General features: G+C 69.1%; 1 protein-coding gene across 1 annotated transcript; it reads right to left on the bottom strand.

The window, feature by feature from the left end:
- Positions 1–4297: 4297 nt before the first annotated feature.
- LOC122153653 (small conductance calcium-activated potassium channel protein 2-like) lies at positions 4298–16329 on the bottom strand. Its single transcript, XM_042794638.1, is given in 12 exon segments — positions 4298–4656; positions 4658–4708; positions 4840–4909; positions 5661–5788; positions 5899–6009; positions 6131–6272; positions 7968–7976; positions 8534–8952; positions 9065–9160; positions 9253–9687; positions 10833–10948; positions 16143–16329. Coding segments are annotated over 10 exon segments (1626 nt in total). The 5' UTR covers positions 9631–9687; positions 10833–10948; positions 16143–16329; the 3' UTR covers positions 4298–4434.
- Positions 16330–19638: the final 3309 nt, after the last annotated feature.

The following is a 19638-nucleotide window of genomic DNA, read 5'->3' as shown; positions in this document are numbered from 1 at the left end:
GGAGACCGGCCCCGGTTTCCGCCTCCGGGGAGGGGTGGGATGGACGGCGGCGGCGGCGGCGGCGGGGGGGGGGGGGGGGGGGGCGCCCCGGTTTTCAGCGCCGCAGCCCAAGCGGCTCCGTCCCGGGGGCTCCGGGGGGGAGGTTGGTTAAATTTCACGTTGCGGGGCGGGGGAAAATAAAGGGGAGCCCGGAGTGGGGGTCGCGGGGGTGGGGAGGCACCCCCGGCTGGGGCCCCCTCAGGGCTTTGGGGTTGGGACTCTTCTCTACCCACCCCCCCCCCCCCCCCCACACACACACACCCCCCCGCTTTGTTTTCCCGGGGACGGGAAGGTCCCATGGGTGCTGGGGTGCGACGCATTTGCCGGCTGCCCCCCCGGCCCCTGGGGGTGTCCCAGGGTTAAGCTGGGCATTAAGACACATACACCCACCCCCCCGGAAAAAAAAAACCAAACATCACTGCGTTTTATTAAAACCAGTTCTGGCCACTTTTGCAGCTGTCTCGGAGCAGAGGGGCAAGGGGAAGGTGCTCCCCAATTTACATGGGATAAAATGGGGGCACAGCCAGGGCCTGGCTCCCATGTGGGGGACAAGCAGCACCCACTCAGGACCCCAGGGCACGAGGCTCCCCGGGGCACGGAGCACCCAGAGGACCCCAAAACCAGCAGCACAGTGGGTTTGCTCTCCACACCCGGTGGGTGCAACGCCTGGGTGGGCAGCGGGTGCAGCCCTGCAGCATGGCCACCCCTTCCCCAGCACCCAGTCCCCGGGTGTCCCCCCCTCTGGGGTCCTCGTCCCCCGCCGTGGGTGCCGGTGGGTGCACAGGCTCAGAAATAGCCGGCGCGGGCGGCGCGGTCGTACTCCTGGATCCGCGCCTTGATGTGCGTCAGCTTCTTCTTCAGGTATTCGCAGCGCTGCTGCTTCTCCAGAAGGGCCAAATCCTGCCGGCCAGAGCGTGCTCAGCCAGGAGGAGCCCTGCCATGCCCTGGGGACCCCCCCCCCTCGAAGCATTGGGGATGGGGGAGACACCATGGGGAGGCTGGGGGCTCGCAGCCCCCTCCAGCTCCCCAGCACAGGGACAGATCCTGAGCCCTTCCCTCGCTCACCATCTTCTTCCTCACGTGCCAGACGTGGGTCACCCTGCTCTCATCCTGTGGGGCAGAAAGACCAGTCCCAGAGCCCCAGGGGCTCAGCCTGGCCCTAACGAGGCAGCCCGGAGGAGGCGCTTGGGGGCACCCAGCCTTCCCCCCAGCACCTTGCGGTGAAAACCTCGCCCAGGGCATAGCCAAAAAAATGCCACCGCTCCTCAATTTTCCAGCAGCTGCCGGGTGCCTCCGAGCATTGTGCCTCACAGCCGCAGAAGCCGGGGTGTCCACCACACAACTCCCCCCCCCCTGCCACACACACCCCCACCCCCACCCCTCCCAGGCTCATCCCCAGTCCCCGCAGAGGCCGGCCAACTCACACCCAACACCGCTCCAAAAATAATGGGGTGCCCGCAACTGGAGCCCACCGAGGGACCCACCGTCCTGCTCGCGGCGTGCCGGGGCCACCAGCCCATTGCTGCCTCCAGCTCCCTGGGCCTCGGCCGCCCGGCGCGGATCTCCCGAGCAGCTCCGTGTACTCTGCCAGCTGGTCTTGGAAGACGCCCTTGTAGCCCTCCCGCTGCCAGGGGCTCCGGATCGCCGGGTATTTTCTGCACCACGAGGCCACAAAGCTCAGGGTGAGGGAGGGAGACTCCAGGTGCTGCCCGCACCCCCCCCCCCCACAGGCAGGCAGGACCCTCATGGTGGGGTGTCGCGGGTCCCCAGGGCCCTGTGACACCCCGTCCCGTGGCTGTCCCCAGCCCCACGGGACTCACTTACACCACGTAGTCTGGGACAGCGTGTGGCCGGGGTGCCAGCCCGGGGGGGATGGTCCTGGCCCCTGATTTCTCCCCCTTCTTGGCAGGGGGGAGCCTCCCCGGGGGTCTCCCCACTGGCACCACCTCATCCTCGAAGACGACGTGCCTGGCTCGGGCTGGAGGAAGCTTTAGGACACAAAGAAGGTGTGTGGGGGGGTGAGGCTGCATGACCCCCCCACCATACTGGGGGTGATAAAGGGGGGGCGCTCCCAGGACTTCTGGGCCACCTCCCACCTCCACATCTGGAGGGACAGAGGCTGCCGGCCAGGCACAGCAGTGCCGGGAGGAAGAGGAAGATGAGCAGCCAGGCTGGCAGCCCCCAGCCCCCCCTCTCCACCCCCCAAGGGCTTCACAGAGGCAAAGTAGGGGCTGACCAGCTCCAGCCCAGCCTGGGGGCTCAGCACCCCTGCACCCCACTCCGTACCCGGCTCTCCGGCGGGGTGGGTGGGCTCGGCCGTCGGCTCCCAGCAGCTTTGGGGTGATGGGGGGCCCCCGGGGGCCCCCGGCGGCTGCTTCGCTCCCCCACAGCCGGGCTGAGCTCCACTGGGGGTGAAACTCCAAGATGAGGGGATGGGAGCCAACCCAGACAGCTCACGGTGTTCCCAGCCCTTTCAGCGTGCCTCAGTTTCCCCCGTGGGGCACACTTGGAGCCTGGCCCCGAGCCGCCTTCCCTCCCCCTCGCTTGCCAGGGGCTCACAAGTGGCCAATGACACGGGGGCCGTGGCCACGAGCTGCGGCAGTGCCGCGGGGATGTCACCTCTCCTGCTACATGCTCCGGGTGTGTGAACCAGGGCTGTCACCCCATCCCGGTCCCCCGCAGCGGGGAAAGGCCCGTGGCTGAGTGGGGCAGCACCCACCAGTGCTCCCAGCACCCAGACTGGGACCTGCTGGAGCCCCTCAGGGCAGGAGGAGGGGAAGGGTCCCCGCTGTACCCTTGTCAGCCCCCCCCCCACCGCCACCCCAAAGTCCCCACGGGTGCTGCTCAGCCCCACTGTGTCACTCCCAGGCTCTGTGTCCCCCCCTACTCCTTGTCCCCATGCCAGCCCCCCCGTAGGACAGTGTCCGGCCCCCCCTGAGCCCCCCACCCAGCATTACCTGCCCGTCTCATGGCAGGACGTGGCCCTGGGGCTCACCCTGATGTCCCTTGGCTGTTCCCCGCCACCGCTTTGCACCACTGGTTAAATATTAACCGTAACGCGCCGCCCCAAAGCACAGCCCAGGGCCTCGCAGGGGCAGGATTTGGCCCCTGACACCCCCCCCAGCCTCCTGTCCTGTGCTCCCCCCCCGCACCGAGGGCCGCATCCTGCCCCCACCTCTGCAGGGCCCCAGCACCGCACCCTGGTTTGGGTTTTGCAAAGGATGGGGGGCTGAGCAGCAGCGACATCCTGGGGTACCCCAACACGACCAGGGCTGCTCTGAGCCCCCCCTCGCCAAACCCTTCCCCAATGCCAGCAAGCGGGGGGGGGGCTGCAAGCTCCCCAGCCCTTTCCATACAACCCCCTCCGGAGGGGTTTGGAGCCCCCACGTCGGCCTCCTCCTCCCCCTGCAAGGTTCCCAGGATGGGGGGGAGCCTCTGCAGTGAGGGGAGCTGCAAAGATGCCCCCAGAACATCCCCCCCCCGACCCACACCCCATGGGACCCCATTCCCCCCCCTCCCACTGCCACGAGCAGAGAGCGACGCATCCAGTTCAGCCTCCTTTAATGTGCGCCTCAGCCCCCCCTCCACCCCCCCCCGCACCGAGAGTCCCAGCTGGGGAGTGGGACCAGCCCCCAGGGGGTGGGGTGTCCAGAGCCAGGGGGGTCCTGGCAGAGGGTCCTTGCCCACCCCGCTGGGAGGGGGCTGGGCTGAATATTGCATCCAGGAATCTCACAGCACTTTACAATGGTCGGTACCGTTGTGTCCCCTCCCTCCCTCCCCACCCCCCCCCCTTCCCCCATTTTACAGATGGGGGAAACTGAGGCACAGAGAGGTGACGTGACTTCGCCAAGGTCACTTTGTGGCAGAGCCAGGAACAGAGGCCCCCCCCCCAAATCCTCAACCCCTGGGGCTCAGCCCTGCTCTCACCACGGGGGGCTGCCCCCCTGCCTCCATGTCCCCCCCACCCCCTCCCACACCCAAGGGGGCAGCCCCTAGACCACCCCCCCCAACACTCAGGGCTCCTGGCTCTTCCCCCCTTCCCCTTTCCCTGTCGTCCCACCCCCCCCCCCCCCCCCTCCCCGAGCTCCTGCCCCTCCAGGGCTGCTCCATCCCCTCTGGTGCAGCAGCTGCTGCATCCCATCCCTCCCCCCCCCCCCACCCCCCAAAAAAAAAGCCCTCCTGGAGGCTGGGGCTCACTTCCCACCCAGCTGGGGGGCACAGGATGGCCCGGGGAGGGGGGGCTCCAGCCTCACGCCAGCACAGTGAACGCAGGAAATTTATACAGAGCTTTACAGAACAAAGCTACTGAAATCAGCCACACGATGGCCAGACATAAGAGGGGGCCCCGGCCCCCACACACACCCCCCACCACCACCACCTTTCCACCCCACCCCATCACCCACTGTCCGAGGAGGTGGGGGGGGCGGTGGAAGGGGACCTGGGGGGTCGGGTGGGGGTGCAAGGGGCTGTGGCGGAGCAGAGCCGGGGGGTCCAGCTCCCCAGGAGCTCGCGCTGCTGCTGCCCCAGGGCTTGGCTGACCAGCCCGGGCAGCGCCAGCAGGCTCAGCCCCAGTGCCTCCAGTTTACTCTCCAGGGCGCCCAGTCGCTTCTCCAGGTCCCTCGTTACGCTCCTGCAGCTCCGAGACCATGTCGTACATGATGTTCTGGGTCTGAGGTGGAATTTGGGACACACACACACACACACCCCCCAGAGGGGAGCAGGAGGGGATGGAGCTCAGTGCTGGGAGCCCCCCTGCAAGCAGGGTCGTCATCCCCCCCCCCCCCCTCAGGCATCACTCACCTTTGCCAGGTCCACCAGCGTGTTGGCCTGGTCGTTCAGCTTTCGCTGCTCCATCTTCACACTCCTCAACCTGGGGAGACATGGGGGGAACAGGGTCAAGGTCAGCAACACCCCCATGCAGCCCCCCCTCCCCTCCCAGCACCCCGGCATGCAGCTCCCCCATCCCCCCCAACCCTGCAAGCACAGCCTCTGCCCCTCCATCCTCGCCCCAGGCAGCCCTCGGGGAGTTAGGGGGGGGGGGGGCTGCATTGCTCTGTATGTGTGTGTGTGTGTCCCCCCAATTTTGCAGCAACCAGCCCATGCACACGGGAGCAGACGGAGGAAAGGAGCAGCCCCGCGGGGCAACTTACTTCTGAGCTCTGCAGGGACGGGGCAGAACAGAGACAAAACACAACAGCAGGTTTAATACCACCACGAAGAGCACAGGGAGACGACAGCAGCCACAGCAAGGCAAACCCCCCCCACCCGCCCTGCTCAGTGTGTGTGTCCCCCTCCCCAAGCCGGGCACCCCTCGGTTCCCCCCCCACCCTCCCCAAGCAGGAGGCACCCAGGGGCTCACAGCCCCCAGCCCCGCTCCCTGATACGGTTGAAGCTGGATGACAGACAACAGTCACATCGAGCCCCATCGATCTGGTACCCCCGGGGTCACCCCAGCATTATCGGGGTCCCCACCCACTGGGAAAGCGTCCCCACAATGGGGACGGAGGGGGGGAACGACAGGCAGTGCGGGCACAGAAGAGAAGGAAGCGCCTGGCTCTCCCGGAGCCACAACGGAGAAAATAAACCTCCTCGTAGGAAGCAGGTAAAGGTTTGGCACTTACTGATGGATGGCTTGGAGGAACTTACGCTGGTGTTTCCGAACTTTGGCATGGTCAATCTTCTTCACCAGCTTGGTGTGTTTGTAGATGAGCCACGTTTCCCTGAGTACGTTGGCAGCAGCATTTTTCACCTGGAAGTAACAGAGCAGCGGGGTCAGGGATGGAGGTGGCTGGTCCTGGGTGTCTGATGGGGGTGATGGTGGCACTGGGGGGGGGGGGGCAGCACATGGAGGGGTCTTACCCGCTTCGTTAGCTGCGTATCCATCATGAAGTTGTGCACGTGTTTCTCCGCTTTGGTGAGCTCTAGCTTTCTGGCAACGACAGCGACGACCAGAGCGGTGCAGCCAGCACCCTGTGGGCAGAGCCCTGCGGTGAGGGCAGCGGCAGGACCGGGCGGCACAGGAGTGTTTGTGTCCCCACCCCCCCCCCCCCCCCCCCCCCCGACCCCGCCAGCCCCCCTCCCCAACACTCACCATGATGCCGGTGAGCAGACACACGCCCTTCCCGCAGTAGGTGTGCGGCACCATGTCCCCATAGCCAATGGAGAGGAAGGTGATGGAGATCAGCCACATCGCCCCCAAGAAGTTGCTCGTCACCTCCTGCTTGTCGTGGTACCTGCCCGGGGCCAAGCACAGCCACCGTCACCGCAAGTCCTGCTCCCACCATGTGTCATGTGTCGTGTCCCCCCCCCCCCAGCTTTGTCACACAGTTTTGAGCTGCTTTCGCACCCAGGAGAGTCCCCAAGCTCCCAGCTGCACGTGGGGCCCCAAAGAAGTTGGGGACACTTTGGGGACACCAGGTACAGCCACTCCAGACACGGGTGCCAGGAGGAGGAAAACCCCGGGGATGGCTGTGACCACCCCTGGGAGCAGGGCTGGCTCAGGGCAGGGGGGGGCTGCTGGATGAGGGTAACAACGGTAACGAGGATAACGGGAGGGCAGTGACCTCCATCCTCCTCGAGCTCCTCCAGATATCTCAAAGCACAGGACACGGGTGTCACCGCTGGACCCCCCACCCTGGGGAGGGGGCACCCCATCTCCGCAGAGCGGGGGACAGTTGCACGGGCCCAGCTGGAGCGGAGCACTCCTCGCCCCGTGAGACCCTGGGGGGCCACCCCCCCAGCAAGCTGCCCCCTCCTTCCACCCCGAGCAAGCCCAGGGCTACAAAGGGCCCCGAGGCCACCACGGGAGTCACTGGCGGGGGAGCGGGGGACATTGTGCTTTGAGATTTCGTGGCCAGCGCCGATGCCACGAATGCAGATGGCTGTGCCCCCCGCCCCCTCCCCGAGGGACCCCCCGGGACAAGCCCAGCTGAGGGACGCGGAGCAGCGGGGCTGGGCGCCGGGTGCAGCCAAGCCGGGCAGAGGGACAGGGACATGCGGGGAGCAGCGGGGAGCTGGGAAAACTGGGTGCCGGGATGAGAAAAGGGAAAGGAGGAGACGGGAGCGAGCCGGGGTGGACTCAAGCGTGCGGCAAGGAATTTAGGATTGCTGCGTCCCTCCACCCGGCCCCGCTCCCCCCCCCCGCCCTCCAGCCTCCTGGGCACAGCAGCTGCGTGGTTTGGGCTTGGAACCTCAGCTGGCACCCAGGGATGCAGCAAGGCGATGCTGGGGGGCTCTGCATGGCTGGGGGGGACCCACACCCAGGGGTGGGCTGAGCCTGTCCCCAAAGGGCCAGCAGTCCCAGGATGTCACCCCCATGGCGATGCTCCCCGCTCCCCTCCGTCCCCCCAAGGAGCACCTCTGAAGCACCCGAAGTGTGCACGTTAAGGAGGGGAAACGCCGAGCGACAGCAACAGCCAGAGCAAAAAAAAAAAAAATAAAGCCCTTTGGAGACTCAGCCGAAGCCTCCGGTTAGAAACAAGAAGGATCCAGCGGCTCCTTCCCGGCTGCTCCGGCTCGGCTCCGCTCCTTGCAGGGGCTTCCCCCTCCGGGACCCGCAGCGATTCCTGCAGCAAGCCCAACCCTCCGAGAGCACCCCAAGAGCTGGGGCTGAAGGATCCATGCTCCGGCCCCCTATCCCCCCACACTACGACGGGACCCCTGGCTCGTGCTCACAGCCAGGCTGGGCACCACAGCCACCCCGGTTGTGGGGTACAGTGGGGCCAGAAATCAGCCGCTGAGGTTCCAAGAAGAAAAGGGCTCCCGGCCCCTTTCTGTGTCCACGACCTCTTTGCACCCCACCGGCCCCCCAGCCTTGACTCCCCCCACACCCGCCGGCTGCAGCTAATCCTAAATTCTGGGTAGCACAAGCCCGGGGCGGGGGGGACGTCCCGTGCAGGACGCGCTGTCGGTCCCTGGGGGTGACTCACAGTTTGTCCCTGCGAGCAGCAGAGCGGTCAGGGAGGGAAAACAAGAGCAGTTAATGCACGTCCCAGGGCGAGGGGGGTGGGGTGGCCAAAAAGGGGCGAGCACGGGCAGGGTACCGGCACGGGAATCCCAGCCCTGGCACCTCGGTGGGCACAGCTAAGGAGCACGGGCCACATCCTGCACAGGGGCTTGGTCCCCTCTGTGAGACCCCCAGCTCCTCCTGGACAGACCTGCCAGCTGAGGGGGTGGTCCTGCCACAGCCCAGGGGGGCACAGAGGGGCTTGGGAGAGGTCTGGGGACAATCTGGGGGTCCGTCTGCCCCCACCTCACCTCGGCAAGCAGTTTTGGTTTGGCAAAACCATCGCGGCCACCACCCAGGGCACAAGAGTCCCCCCGGGGAGGCTTTGCCCGGAGAGCGGGGGCCTCTTCTCCAAGAGGCCTCTTCTCTCCCCCCCCTCCAGCCCCTCCTGGGGTCTGCACTGTGTGTCCTCAGCTGCACCCCAACCCCGTGCTCCCCGCACCCCAACCCCTCCGTGAGCATCTCACCGGGGAGCTCCCCCCCCTGTACCTCTCGCAGACGCGGACTGTCCAGGCAGCGATGATCCAGGAGGAGATGCTGAAGACCAGGAGGACGGTGCCGGGGCAGATGGTCATGAGGGTCTTCATGACGAAGCGGGTGTTGAAGTTGATCTTGTTGAGGGCACCGATGCTGCGGGAGGAGGCGTCGGTGAAGAGCTTGCTGTGCAGCAGCATGACGCGCCCGATCAGGTACAGCCGCAGGAACATGGGGATGGAGAGGATGATGTCCACGTCGGCATCGGCCACCGAAGCGGCGTAGGTGAAGGCCAACCGCGCCGTCCAGGTGAAGAGGTACTGCCCGGGGATGGGGTGGATGGCGCAGACGATCAGCTCCAGGGCGATGAAGAAGATGCGCTCGTAGGTCATGGCGATGCGCCAGTCGTCGGCGCCGTTATCCACCATGAAGAGCTGCGGGGCGGGGAGAAAGGGGGTTGTGGGGGGGGGGGGGGGGAAGGTGGTGGTGGGACCCCCCCGGGGTGGCGCGACCCTGGCGAGCACCCGCTGGGTGGGTGCCCCTCACCTGGATCTCCCTGGCGTGGTACATGACGATGAGCCCTAGGAGGATGACGGTCGAGAGGCTGATAAGGCATTTCAGTGCAAACGAATACGATGACTCCTGCGAGGGGAGCGGGCAGCATGAGCCCGGCTGGACCCCCCCCCCTCCCCCCCACCTCCTTGGCCCCCCCCCCACCCAGCGTGACCCCCTACCTTGGTGTAGACCCCCCAGGACAGCTCCGTCTCCGTGACCATGACCACGATGCCGAACATCCCAAAAATGAGGGCGTAATCGCTGAGGCGCTTCCGCTTCTCGAAGAGGGCTCGCCGGTGTCCCAGCTTGTACCCGATGTTCTGGTTCCTTCGGGGTCCTCGGCCCCGTTCCTCGGCCACATCCTGCCCCGGGGCCAGCACCGGGCCAGGATCCGGACCCCCGGGCTGTTCCGGCTGGGAGACCACCACCTCGAGACCGGGGGGACGGCGGGGCCGCAGCGGCTGGGTCTCACCCTCCGGCGGGTGCAGGGTGTGGGTGGAGGTGCTCAGGGGACCCCGGGGTCGTGCCACCCCCCCATTGTACCGGCAGCCGCTCATGGCTCTGGCGGGGAGGGGGCCGGGCGATCCCGCATGGCTCAGCGGCGTGGGGGCGACCTGCGGGACGAGGGGACGGTGTCGGGTGTGGGGGCACGCGTGGGTTTGGGGGGGGGGGGGGGGGGGAGGAGGGAAGAGCCGGGATCAACCCTCTCACCCCACCCGGCACCGGGTGACACCTCCCGGGGCACATGTGCCGGCCTCGACGGTGGTGGGGACGTGTCCTCCCCACGGGCGACAGGGGGAACGTGTCCTGCCCACGGCGGGGTGATGCGCCCCCCCCCCTCCTCCCCCCACTTCCTCGGCTGTCGGTGACCACCGCAGCCCCACCTGCACCACCTCCGGGGGGGATGACCCCCTTCCCCCCCCCCCCCCCCCCCCCCCCACCTCCCGGGATGACTCCGGGAACGAGCCGCAGCTGCGCGTCCCCGCCGCCTCCTTCTCCCCTCCTCGACGTCCCCGCTGTGCCCGGGGCTCCCGGTACCGGGGCGCCGGGTGGGTTCAGCCCCAGCCCCAGCCCCTTCCCGGCGCTGCCCGGCTCCGCTGCCCGGTGCCCGGTGCCCGGTACCTGCCGCCGGGCCGGGCCGGGCCGGGCCGGGGCCGCTCCGCCGCCGCCGCCGCAGCCGGTTCGGTCCCGGGGGCGCGCGGCGGCGGCGGGACCGGAGCGCTCGGGGGCGGGGCAAAGGCGGGGACGCCACTCCTCATTGGTGGAGACCGGCCCACGCCCCCCCTCCTTTTCCCCGTGACGAGCCGCGCGACACGCCCCCCACACGACACGCCCCCTCCAGCGCTCGCCACGCCCCTCCCAGCACCCCCCCCCCCCCCAAACCCCCTCAGCTGCCCCCGCACCCCCCGCACGCCAGCCCGTGTCCCCGGCCCCTTGCACCCCCTCCCCGCCCAGGCCCGCTCCCCGCCCCTGCACCCCCCCCAATGACACCCCCAGCGCCCCCCCCCCAGCCTCACTGCGCTGCTCTGCTGCACCCCAAACCCCATCATCCCCCATGCACCCCCCCACCGCGCATCCCCTCCAGCCTCCTCACGCCCCCCCCCCCCAGCACTCCCAGTACACCCCCAGTACATCCCCTCCGTCACTCCCAGTGCACGCTGCCAGCACCTCAATGCACCCCCATAGCCCCCCCTCTGACCCCGCAGCGGCTCCCTGTGCCCACAGCCCTGTCTGCTCTGGCCCCCCCACACCCCCCTACCTGCTGGGGCTCCCCGGGGCCGGCCGGGGGGGCCCTCGGGGCGTTAGGGGCTGCGGGGCCGGGGCTTGGCACGGGGGGGGTCCGGGGGTCCGGGTGCCATGGGCTTCCCTCCACGCCTGGCCGAGAGGAGACACAGCATTAGGTGGGGAGGGGGGTGTCCCCAAACCCCCTCGGCCGTGGTGCCAGGGACCCCCAGAGCCATCACACCCACCCGTGGGTCCTGCCCTGGCACTGCCACCCCAGGGCGGGGCGGGGAGGGGGGTCACTCTGTCTCCCTGTGCACCCCCCGCCTCGGGGGGCAGCAGCGGGGCTGTGGGCAGGGGGGCTGCCAGTGCCCCCCCCCAGCAGCCAGGGTGGGCAAGCTGGGGTTCGGCAAGCAGAGCCCCTGTTTTTGGCTGTGGGTTTGTCACCAGGCCAGGGGGTGAAGTGCAGGGGGGTGGGGGCGCTGGGGGGGCCGTGGTCAGAGCCCCCAACCCCTCACCGCAATGAGGGGGGGGTGGCAGCCCAAGTGGTTCCCCCAGCCCCCCTGAATGGGTGCCCCTGCAGAGCCAGCACACCCCCCCCGGCACAAGCAGCCCCATCGCACGGGGGGGGGTGTCCACAGCAGCCAGCACAGAGCCCACGGCAGGAACTGCCCCAGTGCAGCCAGCGCGGACCCCCAGCACCAATGGGCACGTTGCACGACGGGCTGTGCTGCACCAACAGCCGCGTTGCACCAAGGACCCCATTGCACGACGGGCTGGGTGGTTGCTCAGACAGGCCCTTGAAGCCAGCACAGACCCCCAGTGCCAGCCCCCCCGTTGCACGACAGGCTGTGTTGCACAAACGGCCCCCTTGCAGCCGGCACGAACCCCCAGCACCACCAACAGCCCCATTGCACAACGGTTTGCTTTGCACCAACAGCCCTGTTGCACCAAGGACCCCACTGCACGACGGGCTGCATTGCACAAACACCCCCCATTGCATGATGAGCTGCATTGCATAAATGGCCCCCTTGCAGCCAGCACGGACCCCCCCAGCACCAACAGCCCCGTTGCACTCAACGGCCCCATTGCACGATGGGTTGTGTTGCACAACCCCCCCCCGTTGCACGATGTGTTGTGTTGCACCAACACCCCCGTTGCACGACGGGCTGCATTACACAAACAGCCCCCTCACAGCCGGCACGGACCCCCAGTGCCAACACCCCTGTTGCACAATGGGCCACGTTGCACCAACAGCCCCCTTGCAGCCAGCACAGACCCCCCCCAGCACCAACAGCCCCATTGCACCAACGGCCCCGTTGCACGACGGGCTGCGTTGCACCAACAGCCCCCTTGCAGCCAGCACGGATCCCCCCAGCACCAACAGCCCTGTTGCAAAACAGGCCCAAAAATCCCTGCGCAGAGCCCCCTGCGGCACCGTCTCCTTTCATGGGGGAACTGGGGGGGTCCCCTGCAGCAGGGCTGTACCCTGGGGAGGGGGGAGGGAAGCGGGCAGCAGCCCCCCCAGATTTCAAGCCTCCAAGCCCCTGAGCCTGGCTGCAGCCCAGCCCGGCCAACACCCCCAAAAACCGGCCTCGCTCCCCCAGATGCAAACACCACCACATCCCAGTGCAGGGACACCTGGGAAGGGGCGGCTGCCACCAGCACCCCCCCAATCCTTGGGGGGGCCGCAGGGCTTTGGGACCCCGTCCCTGTCCCCCGAGGGACGCACCGGACCAGGGGAAGATGTCTTCCTGCTACCTACGGGAGCAAAGGTGGCGTGGCCGGGATCCAGCACCCAGCTGCTCCCCGGTGCGTACCCGGGGCCGCTGGCTCCCCTCCAGGGCCAGATCATTTTCCCTCCATTCTGCCAAATTTATTGCAGGAAAATGGGCTCCGATTTCTTTTTAATATTCGGTTGGGGAGAAAAATACGCAGCAGGCAGGGCGGAGGGGAAGTGGTTTCCCGGGACTGTTGGCCCCAGGCCCCTTCACCACGGAGGTGCTGGGAGCAAAACGCTCACCCCACGGCCCGGTAAACTTTTTGACACCTCGGATGGGGCCGGTGAAGCTGCCCCCCGGAGCCCTCCCTGATGGATGACAGTAAATATTTTATTAACCATCACTCCGTGGTCATTTCGCTAATAGTTTCTATCAATGGCAGCACAAATGGGCCTTATTAAATCTTCCCCCCCTGTCAGGACATCAATAGGGATGTCTCCAGCGGGATTCAGCGCCCGGAGGGTTGATTAAAATTGGGAAGCCCCGGAGGTCCTTGTCCCCTGTCCCCATGGGGCCACCATGGCCGGTGGCTGCATCCCCCAGGGATGCTTGGGCGGGATGCACAGCGCAGAGGCACCGAGCGTGGTCCCCTCCCGGTGGGGACAAGGAGGTGGCAGGTCCCCCCCCAACCCTTCCACGGCCGCCGTGTGTCCTTGAGCAATGGCCCCGAGCGTGTGTGTGTGTCCGCTCCCCCCCCCCCCCCCCCCCCCCCCCCCCCGCGCTCGGCAGCTCCCGCGCCAGGAGGTTGGCGGCGATGCGGCAGCAGGACACCCACCACTGCAGACTGGGGGTCTCGGCACAGTGGTGGGGTGCTCCGACCACACCCCGCCTACACACACACTCCCCCACACACCCCCTCAGCTGGGACACGGGCACCCGCGAGGTCTCGTCTCGCCAAGGGGGGGTCCCCGGGGAGGGCCTGTCCTGCGTGGGCACAGGGTGCCACGGGTTTTAAAGAGGAGCTGGGTGGGGGAAGACCCTCAACTGGGGAGAGATGGGGACAGCGGGTGCAGGGGACCTAAGGGGGACCCCAGCTGGGGTGCACAGCAGGCCTGGGGGACACACACATGGTTTAACCCCCACACGCCCAAGCTGCAGCAGCCCCCGGTGCCCTGGGGGGTGGTGGTGGGACCCCTCCACTCCCCCCCGTGCCCCAGAGCAGCGATGCTGCCTGGAAGCAACTGCAGAGGAGGAGGGTGCAGCTAAAAATAGAGGCGGGCGGCCGAAAGGCTCCCCGTTGGTGATTTATTTATTACCCGCTCGCTAATTCCTGCCTGGGAATCGTGGTCCCAGGGAGGGCAGGGCAGGAATTTGGGGGAACAGCGGTTGCTGGCGGTGTCGTGCCCACCGGCCCCACACCAGCAGCTGGGTGGCATGGCCACGATCCCAGTGCCATAGTGGGGGGGGAAGGAGCCGGGGAACTGGGGAACCCCCTGCAATGTGGCGCAGGGGACGGGGTGCTGGGGGCGGTGGGATCCACATTGTGCCCCCCCCCACTTGAGGCTGCAGGAGGCTCCCCGTCAGCCGGCATGGGGGCTCGGGGCTTGCTGGGTGCACAAAGAGCATCAGACCCCTTGCAGGCCCCCCGTATCCCCCCCCCCCAGCCCCCCCAAATCCCCCGTGGTGGCCCCAGTTCCTCAAGTGGCCGCAGCTCCCGCTGCTGCCAAGCCCTGGCCATATGTCCCAGGCTGGAGAGCATCTGGCAGTGCCGGCAGGAGCCCCCGGCCCCCGCGAACGCCACTGCCCACCCACTGGCACAGGGCTGGGGGGGTGGGGGGTTTACCACCACCGCTGCTCCCCAAGGGCAGGGCAGGGGGAAGCTGAGCGTCGTTTGGGGGTGCACGGGACCATCTGAGCCCCCTGGGGCTGGTGGAGGCACCAGCACAAAGCTCACAAAAAGCACTGGGATGGCTCAGCCAAGCCCTGCCACCGTGGGACCCCCCCGGTGATGCCAGCAGCTGGGCCACCCCCCCTTCCCCATGCACCCATGTCCCCCCCCGGCATGTTGGGGTGGGTGGGAAGGGGCAGAGCCCGGCACCGGGGTGATTCGCCCCACACAGGATCAGGCCCATTCCCACCCGTGGGGCTGTGGGGTGTCGGCGGGTACCACGGCGTGGGGAGGGGGGGGGGGAAGGCACACAAGCTGGCACACGCGTGGGGACGCGTGGGGACACCCGGGGACACCCGAACGTCCCCGGCCCCGCCTTGCTGCAGGGGAATCCCCGGCTTGTCCCGGGGTCTCCCCGAGAAAAACCCTCCCCACCCAGACACCCTGGGGCCGGGGCTGGATCAGGCCCCGGGGGGGACGCTGGGGACAGCACCGGTGTCCCCGGGGGTGGCAAAGGCAGCTGGGGCCCCCCCAACCCAAGGGGGACCCCCCATCCCCACCCCTCCCACCTCAGGAGGGGACCCGCACCTGGGGACGCCCTACCTGCGCAGAGCCGAGTGGGTGCCTGGCGCTGGGGTGGGGGGTGCTGAGGGGTCTGGGGAGGGGGGGGGGGGGGGGCGTGTGTTCAGGCTCCCCACGAGCCCCCCTCTGCTGCCACCGCGCCAGCGTCCCCAGACAAAGCCGCTGTGCTGCCGCCTCCCCCCGACGCGGCTCGGCTCAGCCGAAGGACAAAGCCGCTTCGCCTGGCTGCCCCTGCCGGGTCACGGCAGACCCCCCCACCCGGGGGGGCCCGGGGGGACCACGGGTGTCCCCGCTATCCCTGCGACTGCCACAAGCCCCTCGGGGAAGGAGAGGGGGGGTTTCCCCTAAACCTCACAAGCAGCTTTGGGGAGCCCCGTCCCTGCGCCGTGGGGCGGTGGTCCCTGCCACCGCTGGGGTGTCCCCACAGGTGCCCCAGTCCCCGGCCCGGCACAAGGTGCCCACGGGCGGCCCAAGGTCAAGGGGAAGGTTGGGAGGGGCCACAGCCACGACGGTCGCACCACGGCACGCCGGGCGCTTCCCAGCACATCGAGACCCCGAGCGTCGCGCGGTGCCGGAATCTACCGGGAACCCCGAGCGTCAGCCCCGGATTTGGCACCGGCAAACACGGCACACGGACCCGGTACCGGTCACGGGCCGAGATCCCGGCGCTCCCCGGCTGTGCCACGGCCGGTTCCCAGTGTCACAGCCGGATGGACCGCGGCTGTTTGTGGCGTGGGGGCTCCCAGGGTCGGGTGGGTGCTGAGCTGGGTGCAGAGCGGGGCTGGTTCCCCCGACCGGAGCCGTCCCGCTGCCGTGTCCCGCCGGGGCTGTGCCGGCAGCCGGACCCCAATGCTGGGGAGCACCAGGGAGCACCGGGGACCCCCGGCCCCTCACCCAGCCCAGCTGCGCTCCCCTCCGCAGCCTCACGGCCTCCAGCCCCACGAGGACCACAAGACACCCCCCCCTCCCCACCGCCGTCCCCTGACTCCGGCAGCTGGGGATTGCCCAGAGCGGCCCATCCACCGCAGGCAGGGTGTCCCCGGTGTCCCCTGGGTGCCCCCCACCCAGGCACCCAGCCATCCCCTGGGTCGCCACCACCACCGCCGACCACACTTTCCACCCCCACCCCCCCCATCGCCCCGCCGCGCCCGCTCACTTGCCACGGCCCCGTGTTAACGGGGAGCGTCAGGACGAGCCGGGGTGCCCCGGGGGCGGGGGGGTGGGCATGTGCCGGGGTGCAGGCGGGGGGGGGCCACGGCCGCTCGCAGCTCCCTGCGTGGTGGAGCAGCCTCCGTGACGGTGGCCGTGCCCGGGCGCGTGTGGGAGCCGTGGTGCAGCGTGGGGGGGTGGGGTGGGTGTGTGAAGGGGGGTCGGGGGGGCTTCCCCGCCCTACGGCTCCCCCCCCCCGGCTCGGCCCCCCCCCCCCCCCAAGGCGGGCAGTGACCTTGAGGCCGCGGCGCTGGCGGAGGATGGGGGAGGAGGATATTTTTAGCTGGGAAGAGTCACTCCCATCGCGTCCTCATTGTCACCGTCGTGGGCTGCCTCCCGCGCCCCCCCCCCTCCAATCCACGCCCCCCCCCCCCCCAAGCTCCCCGCCGCGGGGGGGCTGGGGCGTGCGCGCGCACACACACACACACGGACATCCTCGGGGTGCCCTGGAGGCAGCCACTCCCCACACTTCACGGTATTCCCCCCCACCGCCGCCCCGCTCCACTGGGGATCCCCATGAGCCGGGGGGGCCCAGAAGCGGGGGAGGTCCCTAGAAGCAGGGGGTGTCCCCCCAGAAGCAGGGGGGTCGCTAGAAGCAGGGGGCATCCCCAGAAGCAGGGGGGGTCCCCAGAAGGAGGGGGCATCCCCAGAAGCAGGGAGGGTCCCTAGAAGCAGGGGGGCTCCCCAGAAGTGGGGGGTTGTCCCCAGAAGCAGGGAGGTCGCTAGAAGCAGGGAGGGGGGCCCAGAATTGAGGGGGTTCCTAGAAGGAGGGGGCATCCCCAGAAGCAGGGGGGTCCCTAGGAGGGGGCATCCCCAGAAACAGGGGGTCCCTAGAAGCAGGGGGAGTCCCCAGAAGTGTGTGTGGGGTCTCCAAAAGCAGGGGGTTGTCCCCAGAAGCAGAGGGGTCGCTAGAAGCAGGGGGGGGCCCAGAATTGAGGGGGTCCCTAGAAGGAGGGGGCATCCCCAGAAGCAGGGGCGGTCCCCAGAAGTGCGGGGGGGTGTCCAGAAGCAGGGGGGCCCTAGAAGTGGGGAGGCATCCCCAGAAGTAGTGGGGGGGGGTCCCCAGACGCAGGGGTGTCCCTAGAAGCAGGGAGGGGGGGGATCCCCAGAAGTGAAGGGGTCCCTAGAAGGAAGGGGCATCCCCAGAAGCAAGGAGGGTGTCCCCAGAAGCGAGGGGGTCCCTAGAAGCAGGGGGAGGGGGTCCCCAGAAGCAGGGAGGTCCCTAGAAGAAGGGGGGGGGGGTGTCCCCAGAAGCAGGGAGGTCCTTAGAAGCGAGGGCGGGGGGTGTCCCCAGAAGCAGGGGGGTCCCTAGAAGCGGGGGGAGGGTCCCTAGAAGCAGGGGGGGCCCCCAGAAGCAAGGGCATCCCTAGAAGCTGGGGGGATCCCCAAAAGCCAGTGAGGGGAGGGGTGGGTGGTGTTTCCCCAGCACCGCCAAGTGCCCAGGCAATAATGACTTGGGGGGGGGGTGGTGTGTGTGTTCCCCCCAACCCACCTCACCCCCCAACCCACTCCCCACTCCCCCCCCAGCGCACCCACCTGCAGCCAGAACCCGGCCTCCGCTCCCCTCGCGCGCTGCCGCCGCTGACCATGGCCTGGCGTCGGCACGTGCCGGCGCGGCGGTGAGCCGGGGTGGCCGGGAAGCTTGGCAGGCCCGAAGGGACGAGTGGGGGGCCGGGGGTGGCGGGGTGCCTCGCCGTGGGCCCCGCGGTCCCGCCTGGCCCCACGTCGCCGCTTCGTGCCTCGGTTTCCCCAGCGCGCAGGCGGAGGGAGGGGGGGGGGGGGGGGGGGGCGGGCGGGGGGGGCGATGCGGCGCGTTGCGAATTCTGCTCACACGCGCAGCCGCGCGCTCCCGCTTCCTCGCGGCCCGCGCGGCTATTGTCTGAAAACTAAATTTAGCCACTGCTCGCACCCCCCTCACACCGCCACCCCCCACCCCCCCCTCGGGCTTTAATCACCCACATCTGCGGGGACGTGGGCGACCGAGCACCCACGGGGTTTCCTGCCCCGCTCAGGTCCACCCGTGACAGTGGGAGCTGCCGCAGCTCTGACCCAACTCCCCTCAGTAACCCCCCCCTCCCCAGTTGGCCTGGCACTGGGAACCGCCGGCCCCCACCCCTCGGTTTGTGGCACGGGGGGACGGTGTGTGTGTGACCAGTGGGGACCTAGAACCCCCCCCACCCCCGGCCTGGTGGGTGTTGGGGTGCCCCCCCCCCCGATTCGGAGTGTGTTGCACTCACGGTGGACAAGCGGGGTGGGAGCGGCGGGGTACAGGCAGGGGTGGGGGGGTGGCTGGGGTGGGTGGGTGCTGGCCCCCCCCCCACCTTGGACAGCGTGGCACACGTGTGCAAGCACCCTGCCCCGGGTGGGGGGGCTGTGGGTGTGCGGGGAAGAAAGCGCGGGGGGGGTGCAGAGAGGTGCGGGGGGTGCAGGGGGGTGCAGAGGGGTGCAGGATGGTGCATGGGGGTGCGGGGGGGTGCAGAGGGGTGCGGGGGGTGAGGGGAGTGCAGAGGGGTGCAGGATGGTGCATAGGGGTGCAGGGGGGTGCAGAGGGGTGTGGGGCGGTGCAGGATGGTGCATGGGGGTGCGGGGGGGTGCACAGGGGTGCAGCTGGGTGCAGAGGGATGCGGGGGTGGTGCACGGGGGTGCGGGGGGGGGTGCAGGATGGTGCATGGGGGTGCACGGGGGTGCATAGGGATGCGGGGGGGGTGCAGCAGTTTGCGGGGGGGTGCAGAGGGGTGCAGGATGGTGCACAGGGGTGCAGAGGGGTGCGGGGGGGTGTAAGCGCAGTGCCCAGCTATAGGGGCTGCAGCGCGCAGGCGCGTGCACGCACAGGGTGGGCTTCGTGGTGTGTGCGGCGGGGGGGAGTGGGGGGAGACCCACAGCTGCGAGCGTGGGTGTGTGTGCAAGGGATTGCACGCGTGGCTTTGTGCGCGGGGGGGGGTGGGGTGGATTGCACGCCCAGCTCCGTGCTGGGGCTGCGCTACGTGCACGGTGGTGCAGTGTGCGGGGGACACACACACACGACACGGACACGGGGAGGGGGCTGCGTGGTGCGGGGGGAGGGGGCTGCGCGGAGGGGGGGGGGTCCCCACGGAGGGGAGGGTGGGGATGCCCTGCGCGGCTGCGCGAGGATCCCGCGGCCGCGTGACCGCCCCCCCACCGCGGGTTCCCCCGCCCCCCTCGCAGAGGAGCAGCCCGTTGCCATAGCAGCGTCGCCCCCCCCCCCCCCCCCCAATTTCTTCCCCCACTCTCCCGCCCCGGGGGGGGGAGTGGGGAATGGAAAAGGAGGGGGAATCCCCGTGGGGGGGGCAGGGCGGGGAATCTCCCCACCCTTCTCCACCGCCCCCCCCCGCGGCGGGGACCCCCCCTCCCCACACCCCGGTAACCCCTTCGCTGAGGGGGACACACGGACACCCACCCACCCCCCCCCCCCGCCCCAGTGC

This window comes from Tyto alba, unplaced genomic scaffold (assembly GCF_018691265.1).
Source record: "Tyto alba isolate M040663 unplaced genomic scaffold, T.alba_DEE_v4.0 Super-Scaffold_20000042, whole genome shotgun sequence".
NCBI classification, from domain to species: Eukaryota; Metazoa; Chordata; class Aves; order Strigiformes; family Tytonidae; genus Tyto; species Tyto alba.
This window is presented reverse-complemented; position numbering and strand designations above follow the sequence as displayed.